Below are 11,610 nucleotides of genomic sequence, written 5' to 3'. Positions count from 1 at the left end.
AAAGGAAATATTATTAAAAAAGAAGTGAATTATAAAATAATATATAGCAATTTAATTACATTTCCTAATAGTTTAATAATACTTAAATAACTAAGTTTAATATAGACTTAACAGCTTAATAGATATATATAATTACATATCTAATTTATTATATATCTGGGTAGTTTACCAAGCTCCATTGTCCATGCCAGCCATAAAGAGACTTCCATCATCAAAGGCAATAACACGATCCATGTCCATGAAGTATTCTTCTACTGGCATGAATTGCCTGGAAATCATTCCAGTCGCATCATTCAAGATGTCTGAGCCAGTGTTGTCCATAGAACCCTGATTTCTGCCCGCATCTTGATATTGGACTGGCGACGAACGTGGAGGGTACGGTGTGGTGCTGTTTGCCGGCAGTTGAGACTGCCAAGGTTGTTGCAGCTCTAATGCATTAGCCCACTGTTGGGCGTTCCTTCTCTCGGTCACACTTTCTGGCATATGATCCCAAGTTCGATGCTCCATCTCCTGGGTATAGTCTGACACAATAATCTTAAAGCTTTGATCCTCCTGGAATCGCCTGTACATGTCCTTTAGCTTAGTAACATATTTGAAAGCGAGGTCCTTTGGCTGCTCTTTGCTTGCGCCATTCCACCGTCTGGACATTTCTTGCAAGCTTTGTGTTATTGATTCAAAATCATCCAAGCGATCATTCGAAGGGTCGCTCTTCCAGTGGATGAGCAGCATCTTGGCTGCGATATATAAACAGAACGCAAACGGACTGGTTATAGGCAAAGGATCCGGCGTACTTTCCAAATACTTGCGAGCAATCGTTGATATCTCGACACCAGCAGAGCAACAAGTATCAGCGCTCCATACGCTAGGCAACCGTTTTCTGAACGGCCACGACGGTCGTGGCCATGCGATGACTTGATGAAGTAGAATTGTAGATGCATTATGGATGACGTGGGCGAGAGTGAGGTTGGGGTCCATTCGTGAGGCCTGTCTCAAAACGCTAAAATTCCACTTCTTGGGCAAGAACATCTTCCACTGAACAAGACGCAGGTCAAGCTCTTTGAACCTCGCAAGCCAAGAGTTGACTGCGTCCGGGTTGCTGGGGTCAAAGCGATGCTGTAGGAAGTATGTCGTGACTCTACTCATTGACTCGGTGGCCTCGACGCTGTAAGCAAATGCTCCTATCTGCGACACGTCGCTTTCGTTTGGGTCAGACTCAATCTGATTTCGCCGGTCTGTCTGGTCAGGCGTCTCGACGTCTCGACGAGAGCGGCTTGCTGCCATATTGCCCATGCCCCCTGTTGATTTATCCCAAATGCCGAGATAAGGCGTCTGAACCGCCTCTTGTTTGCGCCACAGAATACCATCACATGGGAGTCGTTGGTGAACATCGACAGAGGTTAGGCTCGTATTCCAGCCCATGGTGATGGAGCAATACCTATCGAGTAGAAAGACATTCCAAAAGACGCGGCGCCTTTCCTCCTGGTCGGTCCAATCCTTGGCTGGCCCCAAGTATGAGAATGGTCTGCAAATAGGCTGGGCTGCTCCGTCTTCGGGGTCCATGGTAAGCTGGAGAAACTCGACCTTTCGGCTTAGCGATGCTATGATGGCCCAGGAACGGTCAGCATCCCCGCTTCCAATCTACACGCTATTAGCGTTGACGCTTGCATCAGAGAGAGACCTTCTGCTTACATCGTCAAAAGCTATGATAATCAAGGCCTGCAAGCCTTCCAGTGTATTGCTTTCCATTGACCTTAAAATGACCCACTCTCGTGTTTTTTCCCCTGCCCATATTTCGCTCAACCCAAGCTCATGGGGTAAATACCTGGATGCTATCATGACAAGTGCCTGAAGTATGACCTTGAGCTTTGGTAGTTCGCTGGGATCTTCAATGCGTTGGCGAAACCGATCTTGGTTAAGCATGGGTATCCAGGGATGGACATGAGTGAAGTAGGTGTCAATGTAGGACTCGAGCGCTCTAGAAGACGGTAAAGGCGGATCACTTCTCGTGAGTTCAGAGCCCTCGCCAATATCTGTGCCATTGGAACGACGCCTTTTGCTGGAACCTCGCATAGAAGCCTGGGAACTTCGGACATTTTGTTTTGAAGACGCAATAAGCTTGGGGAGCTCATTAGCTAGTAAGGCGAGAACACTTTCGGCTGGACTTTCGACCCGGTCGGCAGTGATCCCCTGCCGGTCGTCCTGCGTGGTGCTAGCCGATGAGCTCAAGGGTTCCTGACTCAAACGCTGCTCAAGGGCATCTTGAGGGAGATGTTAGCGGACAAATTGGGCGATTCCAAAGCTTATACACACCTAGACGCCTTTGGATGTTCTCGATGGCGCCAGCCTTAATGCCTGGTTTCGCTCTCCTGATTTCATATACACATTCTTGCTCTTATGCAGTTGTCAATGATACAATCCACATGTGGGGAAATATGTATCAACGCACCAATCTTGATGCAGTGGGAACATGCTGGACGGTCTCGAGAGCAGCGAAGCTTAGCCTTGCGACAGCCATTACTGTTGGAATTGGTGATGTCAGTAGACGAGCAGGATACCCTACAGGTCGTAGGGCTTGAGCAGAGAGAGATCAACAACAAAGAAGAACCTTACCATGCAATCCCCGCTCCCGGGTTACCTCCCCCACACTCTTGCTGGTCGTGAACTTGGCTGGGGCTGGTCATAGTCTGGGGAAACCGTCGCGTACGGAGATTGAATGGACCGCAAGATGAGCGTGTGCTACAGACCGTGTCTCAAGACCTGTCACGACTTATTCCGAAGGCCGGTCGATGCTTGGTCTTGGCTACTGTACGAGCTCTTTTGTAAGTCGAGACAGGTCGATGATCCCCTGCGCTGTCTAGGTTTTGTCCAATTGCGCTGAGCTTAACCCTAGGTCGTGTAAAGTTGCGAATGTCAAGATCAGAGTTCGGAGTAATGATCTGTCCGAAGAGGGGAATGTGGCAGAGACTACTCCGACCTCCGGCACTAGTGGCATGAAGTGGGGGAACACTAACCTTGGGGAGCAGCATAGTGCAAACTGAGGGGAAAGGGAATGTCACCTCATAAATGCTAGTGCGTCTGAGCATACCTACCCCAGACCCCCAAGAGGCTAATGCGGGGGGATTTGCTACACCATGGGGGTTGCCTCTAAAGGTTTTTCACATTTAAAAAAGGACTTCGCTGGTTGCTAAATTGTTTAGTATATCTTGTGTATTCTCTAACTCTAACTTGATTACCAGAGATCCTAAGATATCATGGCAACATCCCGAAAGGCACAAACTGGCGCCGCTGATCCGCTGATCCAACAAATCGCAGACAAGGATCGCGTACCTTGGTATAACAAGCCAAACCTTCGCTATCTTTACTTAATGCTTTTCCAAACATGTATGGGAATCGAGCTCACCTCTGGCTTTGATTCACAGATGATCAATGCTCTTCAAATTGTGCCAGCATGGCAAACCTGCAAGTTTCAGTACCCATATGATAATGTATCAGACACTTATACACCTAGATTTTGCCGATCGTCTCAATGGCGAGTTCACTGGTGAGCTCAAAGGTATCATCGCGGCTGCCTACTCGCTTGGCGCGATGCTCTCGCTCCCCTTAATTGGCATTATAAACGACAAACTTGGTCGAAGATGGTCAATCTTTGGGGGGTCTGCCATCATGGTCATGGGATCCATTATCCAGGGGTTTTCGGTAAATGGTGAGACTGAAGTGCGAGATATTTGAGGGCTGTGCTAACTAATGTCAGCTGGCATGTATATTGCCGCTCGAATCTTACTTGGTTTTGGCATCCCGGCGTGTATCGTGTCTGGATCTTCCCTTATCGGAGAGCTCAGCTACCCCAAAGAGCGTGCATACCTCACCTGCTTATTCAATGTCGCCTTTTACTTTGGTCAAATCACAGCTGCCGCCATCTGCTTCGGAACGAATAGCATTGCTGGAAATATGGCGTGGAAGATTCCATCTTGGCTGCAGATGGCACCTTCGTTGGTCCAGATGGCATTATAATCTTGTAAGTCTACATCTATCAGGCCCATGCATCTATAATAACAAGTCCCTAGCTTCATTCCAGAAAGCCCCCGTTGGCTCATTGCCAAAGACCGCAACGAAGAGGCGTATGACATCCTCGCCAAATATCACGCAGAGGGTAACCGCGACTCCAACTTTGTCAAGGCAGAGTTTGCTCACATGCAGACAATCATCCAGCTTGAGATGGAGCACTCAAGCAAGTCACACATGGATCTCATCAGAACGGCCGGGATGCGGCGCCGCACCTTGATCACTGCCGGCCTCGGGTTATTTACGCAATGGTCGGGCAACACGCTCATCTCGTACTATCTTAACGACATTCTTGAAATGATTGGGCGCAACTCGTCCATTTTCAAACAGCAGATCAATGTAGCGCTTTCGTGCTGGAGCCTTGTGTGCGGTGTCGTCATCGTCTTGACATGCGTTCGGTTGAAACGCGTGACAGCAGCATATATGTGTACCATTAGCATGCTGGTCATCTACGTCGCTTGGACTGTGACTATGGAGAGGGCGACTGCCGCTATAAACGCTGGAAGACGAAAAAATGGTGCGGCTGTGGCAGTTCTATTCTTGATATTTGCATACAAGCCTGCGTACCAGATCTTTTATAACGCTTTGACGTACAGTAAGTAACCATTCTCCTGTTTGTGCTGCGGCTAGGGGCTGACAATGATGCAACAGCTTATCTGGTAGAGATCTGGCCCTACGCTGAACGATCACGAGGTATTGCCCTGCAGCAATTTTTCAGCCGCGGTGCTAGCTTCGCAACGACATTTATTAACCCAATTGGGCTTGAAAATGTTGGTTGGAAATATTTTATTTCTTACTGTATCATTCTAGCCCTCGAGATTGCATTCGTCTACTTTTTCTTTGCCGAAACGTCAGGAAGAACGCTAGAGGAATTGACATTCCTCTTTGAAGACAAGGAGTTGGCCGAGGCGGCAAATGATGCAGCCATGAAGGCATCGGATCACGCGCGAGTTGAAGAGGTTGAAATGACTCGGGACGGAAAGGCTGCGTGATATTGCAAGAAAGAGTGGAGGACAAATATGCCTGGCAATATGTAACCGAGAACGAAATCCTCTTTGATAATAGTGTTATTTTGAGTTGATAGTCCCCACAGCTGATGGCTCACATCACGCGCCTCACACACACGAGAAGGAAATCCAGGCCAGTTACTACCTCCAAATCCAATATAAGTGACAAAATTTGGCTGTGTATTTGTCTGCATCTAAATGAAATATGGCGTGGGGATTTTATCGTAGCTAGAGTTTGCACCTTCATTGGTCTGGATGACCTTGATCTTGGAAGCCATATCTATCAAGTCTGATATTGTATTAGCATACCCGCTCTCTACCATGGCCATACCCACTCACTAACTCTCAGGTTAAGAAATAACTACTCAAAGGATGCTTCAGAACTAGCTTTTCCAAGCTCATCATGCCTTCGGCTGCACGACGGATGCCGCCAACTCCGGCCTCTACATCAGTGACAACCGTGACGGTAGGTAGCTTCGGCCTATCTGTACCGCCTGCCAAAATATACTCTATAACACTGTACACACGAATAGACGAATCTGAATCCTGAGTCGCGCCCATAGTATTGAGATTACCCTTCGGCCGGTACGAAGTGCAGAACCCAAAAGCAGATTCTGTAGGAACTGGGAGCGCGCAAGCGAGAGGCAGGATTACGGCTATCTAGAAATCTATTCCAAACCCATACTTAACAATCTGTTACCATATTCCATGAAATAGTAGTCGCCATAAACCAAACCATGATTTGCGTACACCCTGAGGGAATTCTCGTTGTTGTTGGCCGTCCCATGCTTCAATAAACCGGCAAAGGTATGACCTGGGGAGACATCTCTAACCTCAACTTGGCCATTTGCGCCACGTACAATCTCAGCCTTCTCGGGCGCCAGCGAAAAATTGACAAGGTCCCTCATAATGTCCAAAGAGGCGTTTCGGAATCTTGTGGCGAGATGGTCGTAACCTAGACTGGCCAGACCTTGAGACAAGACCAGCATTCCGTCAGCAGCAATCGCCCCAGCAGAGGAGTCCCTTAACGGATTAGCTGGGTCGTCTATGGGGGCATCAAAGTCCCATAGTGGTACATGACGTCCACGACGATGCCAGCCCGTGGAACTGTCGACCATGCCTTCACCGATTCTCGTCTCCACACAGCCAGGACTGGTCTTTAGCCGGTAGAGGAAATACTCTGCCAGACCACATGAGGCCTGGAGGAACTTCCTGTCCTTTGTCCACATATACGTTTGTGCGTAGCCAAGTATTCCCCATGCCTGGCCACGAGCCCAGGTTGATGGATCTGAATAGCCCTGTGCTGTAAAATACTGCTTGATGAGACCGGTCTTAGGATCGACATTGGTAACGTGGTACGAGGAGTACCACTGGCCACGATAGGCATCTTCAGAAACTACTACTTGAGGCTCTGGTCGGAGGTGCGTTCGAAGGAGAGTGGTGGCGTGGGTAGTGGCGATTGCACATAGACACTCATGGTCGCGAGAGTGACTGGCGGCATAATACAGAAGATCCATGTTGCACATGCTGTCGATGATGAGAATGCAGTTTGTTTCTTGGCATGTGATCTGAATGTTTTTCTGAATGCGCTCATCCCAGCTTCGAATAGCCCCGGCCGAGGGAACAAATCTGGAAGCCAAGCTATCTGCCGCTTGTAATATAGTGTCCAAGCTCTCGGCATTACTAGTGAGCTCCCAGTCTCTTTGCAGCGCCGGCATGATCATGAATCCCAAATCATGTGTGTCTGTCCTACTGGCCATGGCGTGCAGTGGCTTAGTCCATGAGCGACATAATGACTGCAAGTCAGACCGGATCTGGGCAATGTCCACGGAGCCTCCAGAAAGGGAAAATTGAGGCGACAATCGAACGCTTTTCGGGTATCGAACCAATCGCTCGAGCAGACAATAGAGAGACCCCGGAAAGAACCCAGAAGTCCAAAATTCGGGTTCCCTCATCACATAGTGACCTTTTTCCGCGCCGTCTTGAGGCACTTCCTCTGGATACGCGTTGGGGATGAAGTCAAGGCTCGGTGCTCCGCTGTCATTGGAATGCATTACAGGCTCAATGGCAGTTCTGTAAAGCTTCGCGACCACGTTTTCAGCGAAAAGCTCTGACAAATCTTGGCCAATTGTCGTTTTGGGATATGTAGTGGCCGTCATCTGGGCTGGTGGGGATAAAGGCGTGTCATGCAAGACTGTTGTCGACTTGCTCGACTCACTCGACTCGGGGAGAAAGGAGGGGCCTCCCATCCCCGAGCCCGCCGACGCGCCCTCTTGAGAGCAAGGAGTGATTTCAAAAGTCATTTTGGTGGATTGATGGTTGGCCTTTTTGAAGGGGAAATAGACAGAAGAGTCAATCATTGACGGGTGAGAATACTGGAGTTGGCTCTGTTCTAGGCGTATTCTTAGAGATAATTCATCAGCCACTTGTCGAGAGCCATCCTCATTTACATATACACGGTAAATCGAGGCTGTCGCCGGGAGAAAACATCATACTCCGCACGGTTCGGAGGATTGTTAACCTGATCACCCATGGATGGGCCGAAGCCCGAAATGTGCGCATTATTCATCAGATACGGACTTGGTCAGGAGACCTACAATTTGTTCTCTGAGGATGATTTGGATCTGCTATCCATTGATTCGTACCAGCGCCCCCACCCAGGGTGAAACCCCGGAGTTGGGTGCTCTGTCAACTGCTCCGAGCTCCGAGCGGCCCCGCTTGATCATCCATCCAAGTGGATGATAAAATTGCGCACACATGTCTAGTTAGTCGTTGCCGCCTCGAATTAGGGCAGTTTTCGTGTCTTGCCTTCTATAGCAAGCTGCTCAGATCAGCAAAGTATTTCCATTCGCCCTCACCAACATGACTGGTTTGAAAGGGTTCTCAGACAACCCTTTGCGCACACGTGCAGATCTCGTCGTGGCCGTGAAAGCTCTCATATCGCCTATCGAGCGGTGCCGCTCCCGTCTCGGCGCACGCGTCAAGATTCACCCGGCTTCTTGCGCCGGTTTTGACGACGTTGCTGCCCAAATTGAGGGGTTTTGTAGACCTCTGCTGGGAGTCTCTGCAATCCTTGAAGATGCAGCGACCTTGGACCGGTGGTGCCAGGGTCTAGCGGCCGGAGTTGATGTTGATGGTGATGAGTATTGGGGCGACATTGGCGATTTTGATCAGAGAATGGTAGAGACCGAGTCGATTTGCATTGCCATACTCACGTCGCCTGAAGCTTTTCTCTCCAGAATGAGTGGTAAGACTAAGGCCGACCTGGTAAGATGGCTAAGACAAATCAATAGCAAAGACATGCCTCAAAATAATTGGCGCTGGTTCCGCCTCTTCGTCAACATGACGCTGACACAAGTTTTGGGAGTTCCGAGAAACGAGGTAGACGACGTGATGAAAATGGATTTTGCTCTACTGGATAGCTTTTACATGGGCGACGGATGGTCAAGCGACGGACTTTGGACGGAAGACAGAAAGCAGGCTGACTACTACTCTAGTAGCTTTGCAATTCACTTTGCGCAGCTTCTATACGTCCGGTTTGCCGAGGCAGACCAAGACCGTGTCCAGAAATACAGACAGCAGGCAAAGGAGCTTTCATTGAGCTATTGGAGATATTTTGACGTCAATGGTGAGTCTTATCGGGGTCTGTTTGCCTCCTACCCAGCTAATATGACCTTGACTAGGGGCTGCAATTCCTTTTGGCCGCAGTCAGACATATCGATTTGCCTTTGCCGCGTTCTGGAGCGCTGCAGCAGTCGCGGGAGTTGAACTGCCGCCACCTATGGACGGCATCGGTACTGTTAAAGGAATGCTTTTGCGCCATCTACGTTGGTGGACACGTCATGGTGATATGTTCAACTCGGATGGTATTCTAAACATTGGGTTCGCCTACCCCAACATGTATCTTGCCGAGAATTACAACTCCCCCCAGTCTGTTTACTGGTGTTTGAAGAGTTGCATTGCTCTCATGCTGCCTGAGAGCCATGAGTTCTGGCAATGTCAAGAACTACCACATCCCCTTCAGCAAAGTCCAGGGACGCTTGAGGTCTGCCAGTTATTACGGCCCCTGCGGCAAATTATCAACAGCACCCCTGAGCATCATTACTTGTTGTCGTCTGGGCAGATGACAGCGTGGCCACATAAGGGAAAAGACGCAAAATACTCAAAGTTTGCCTACTCCTCGTCGTTCGGCTTCAGTGTGCCATCGGGGACCACACTGAGCCAGTCTGCACCCGACAGTACGCTTTCCATCAGCATTGATGGCGGGCAGACGTGGCAGGTTCGTGGCAGGAATCTGAGCGATACGAAAATTGAGACCATCTCATTGAAAGACGACCACGTGCAGGGGTTGACTTGCACTTGGAAACCTTGGAAAGCACTAGATCTGGATATTGAGAGTACAGTGGTGTCGATCGCAGAACATTTTCCGGGATGGCATATTCGCGTCCATACTGTCCGGTGGTCGCGGAGTGCCGAGGCCAGCTTTCTCGGAGAAGCCGTAACACTGGTGGACGCAGGCTTCGCAATCCCCTCCTTAACAGCCGAGGGTTATTCAGTGCCACAATTGCCACCTGGTCTAGAGTTGCAGAAGGAAGGCCTCTTCTATGAAGAGGCCACCGCTTTGGCCATTTCTAAAGCCGGTGCTGGGGGTATCGTGGATATGAGTACCGAGTCACAGGCTTCGCATCAACGAGAGAGCCATGCCTTTATACTGGATGCCGATGCCAACACGAATCTAATGTCACCAAGGACAGCAATACCTTGTGTGAAGCACCACCTGCGGCCGGGAATGACAGAAGATCCTGATCAAAGAAAAAGATGCCTTATTACAGGTGTTTTTGCAATCGGGGTGTCTGGAATGCCTTCTTTAGATATTAATCGTATGTGGAAGACAAGACCTGCTATATTACTAGATATCTGTCAAGGCAGATATATATTTAAGATTAAGTAAAGAAGACAGATTAAAGTATATATTTATTAGCTATAGCTATTTATTACTATTAAGCAGTTTAACTAATTTTTACTTCCTAAAGTAAGATTTATACTTTAATAAAATAATTACTTATAGATAGATAGTATAATTAATAATTCCTTAATTTAAATCACTATTTCTTTATTAACTTTACTTTATTTATAGTTTTTAAATATAAAAGTATTTAATTATATACTTAAGTATATATATTTAATTAATAAAGTTATTATTAACTTTAAGTTAATTTAACTTAATAACGAGAACGGATTTCATTATAATAAATTAATTAAGGTGCCGGGAAAAGTTAATGTAACATGGTATAGGACTATAAACTTGTTCCGGCCTTAAGTATTCATGGTCAGATGAATTCGATGCTGGTGGATTAAGATCCTGTGGAATATCTCCGTTATTTCTCCCATGCCGCCTGATACAGGATGTTTAATTTCAGGGACATGACTTAGTGAACGGCGGTTCGGACAAACTACCGGACCAATACCCCATACCCCGGACTCCGCACTCGGGGTCTCCCCAGCCTCCCGGAGTTACCCCGCACTTCCAATACCACACTAAGATAGGTAGTAAGTGGCGGGCAATCTTTCGGGATCGTGACCCTTTTCCTGGCAGCTGCTTAGTCCTTAGCACAGGGGAGGCTTAGTAATAACGCGCCTTTGATGTTTGGGAAAACAGTCTGATATTATCCAGACAGCCTTTTATATCATCAAAGTTACATCCTCTTCTCTACAAATTACCCGAACTAACTTAAGCACTCCTCAACATGAAGTTTTATTTATCGCTGGTAATGTTCGCTGCCGTTGCATTATGCAACGCGAAAGTCTTTGATAGACAACCACTGTCATACGCTCCGATCCCAGAGAATATCTACCAACCTCCAACCAAGTCGGGAGAAACTACATTACTTGACCTTATCAAATCCCGTGACGATCTGTCGGAATTATCGAAGCTTGTCGAACAGACGCCAGGTTGGTGACTTTAAACTCTCGACCCGTCACTGGTTCAAAGCTAACGGGATAAAGGTTTCGCCCAAGCATTTAGCACAAGCGCTGACTGGCAATACACATTTGTCGCGCCGTCCAACGAAGCGTTCAACAATACCGGTGAATACTACAAGACATTTGCCAGTACACCCAAGGGACGCTGGTGGTCTGGACAGATGCTTCAACATCACTACATTCCCAACTTGCGTCTATATTCAAGCAACTTCACTTCCGAAAAGACTCGGTTTCAACTGGGTTCTCACCTCTATGCGTCGGCTCAGATCAAGGGCGGAGATCTTGTGCTTAACAATGTGGCCACCATTGTCGAGGCCGATATCCCTGTAACGAATGTAAGTGCTCGGAGAGACCAGGCTAGGCTGAGTTTCATTGGAGACTAACGATTACAGGGCATTGTGCACATCAGTGATCGCATTCTAGCTCCTGATGCCATGGTCTACGAGGCCGATATTGGAACAACTAAGCAAGGCTTTATCCCCGGTTCTTGCTCCAACCCGGATCTACCTTATTGCTGAGCATGAGGAGATTGATAGTATCCAGACTTGTTATTCTATAT

General features: G+C 48.1%; 6 protein-coding genes across 6 annotated transcripts; 3 read left to right on the top strand and 3 right to left on the bottom strand.

Moving 5' to 3' along the window:
* Positions 1 to 109: 109 nt before the first annotated feature.
* Positions 110 to 2,515, bottom strand: FVEG_14130 (hypothetical protein; the record flags this gene model as incomplete). The annotated part of the gene is made up of 4 exons (XM_018903461.1): positions 110 to 1,638; positions 1,690 to 2,258; positions 2,311 to 2,389; positions 2,447 to 2,515. The coding sequence occupies 4 exons, from the start codon at positions 2,513 to 2,515 to the stop codon at positions 166 to 168; spliced, it is 2,190 nt and encodes a 729-aa protein (XP_018762493.1). The 3' UTR covers positions 110 to 165.
* A 736-nt stretch (positions 2,516 to 3,251) lies between these two features.
* Positions 3,252 to 5,054, top strand: FVEG_14129 (hypothetical protein; the record flags this gene model as incomplete). Its single annotated transcript, XM_018903460.1, has 6 exons — positions 3,252 to 3,381; positions 3,509 to 3,703; positions 3,752 to 3,879; positions 3,936 to 4,015; positions 4,065 to 4,657; positions 4,714 to 5,054. The coding sequence occupies 6 exons, from the start codon at positions 3,252 to 3,254 to the stop codon at positions 5,052 to 5,054; spliced, it is 1,467 nt and encodes a 488-aa protein (XP_018762492.1).
* Positions 5,055 to 5,263: 209 nt separating this feature from the next.
* FVEG_17741 (hypothetical protein) lies at positions 5,264 to 5,630 on the bottom strand (the record flags this gene model as incomplete). Its single annotated transcript, XM_018906967.1, has 2 exons — positions 5,264 to 5,358; positions 5,435 to 5,630. The coding sequence occupies 2 exons, from the start codon at positions 5,628 to 5,630 to the stop codon at positions 5,264 to 5,266; spliced, it is 291 nt and encodes a 96-aa protein (XP_018762491.1).
* Positions 5,631 to 5,737: 107 nt separating this feature from the next.
* On the bottom strand, positions 5,738 to 7,372 carry FVEG_17740 (hypothetical protein; the record flags this gene model as incomplete). Its single annotated transcript, XM_018906966.1, has 1 exon — positions 5,738 to 7,372. The coding sequence occupies one exon, from the start codon at positions 7,370 to 7,372 to the stop codon at positions 5,738 to 5,740; it is 1,635 nt and encodes a 544-aa protein (XP_018762490.1).
* A 559-nt stretch (positions 7,373 to 7,931) lies between these two features.
* FVEG_14127 (hypothetical protein) lies at positions 7,932 to 10,020 on the top strand (the record flags this gene model as incomplete). The annotated part of the gene is made up of 2 exons (XM_018903459.1): positions 7,932 to 8,697; positions 8,753 to 10,020. The coding sequence occupies 2 exons, from the start codon at positions 7,932 to 7,934 to the stop codon at positions 10,018 to 10,020; spliced, it is 2,034 nt and encodes a 677-aa protein (XP_018762489.1).
* A 796-nt stretch (positions 10,021 to 10,816) lies between these two features.
* Positions 10,817 to 11,569, top strand: FVEG_14126 (hypothetical protein; the record flags this gene model as incomplete). Its single annotated transcript, XM_018903458.1, has 3 exons — positions 10,817 to 11,021; positions 11,076 to 11,386; positions 11,444 to 11,569. 3 exons carry the CDS (start codon positions 10,817 to 10,819, stop codon positions 11,567 to 11,569), a joined length of 642 nt encoding a protein of 213 aa, XP_018762488.1.
* Between the last annotated feature and the right edge of the window lie 41 nt (positions 11,570 to 11,610).

The sequence above is a fragment of the Fusarium verticillioides genome, genomic scaffold, assembly GCF_000149555.1.
Source record: "Fusarium verticillioides 7600 supercont3.30 genomic scaffold, whole genome shotgun sequence".
NCBI lineage: Eukaryota > Fungi > Ascomycota > Sordariomycetes > Hypocreales > Nectriaceae > Fusarium > Fusarium verticillioides.
This window is presented reverse-complemented; position numbering and strand designations above follow the sequence as displayed.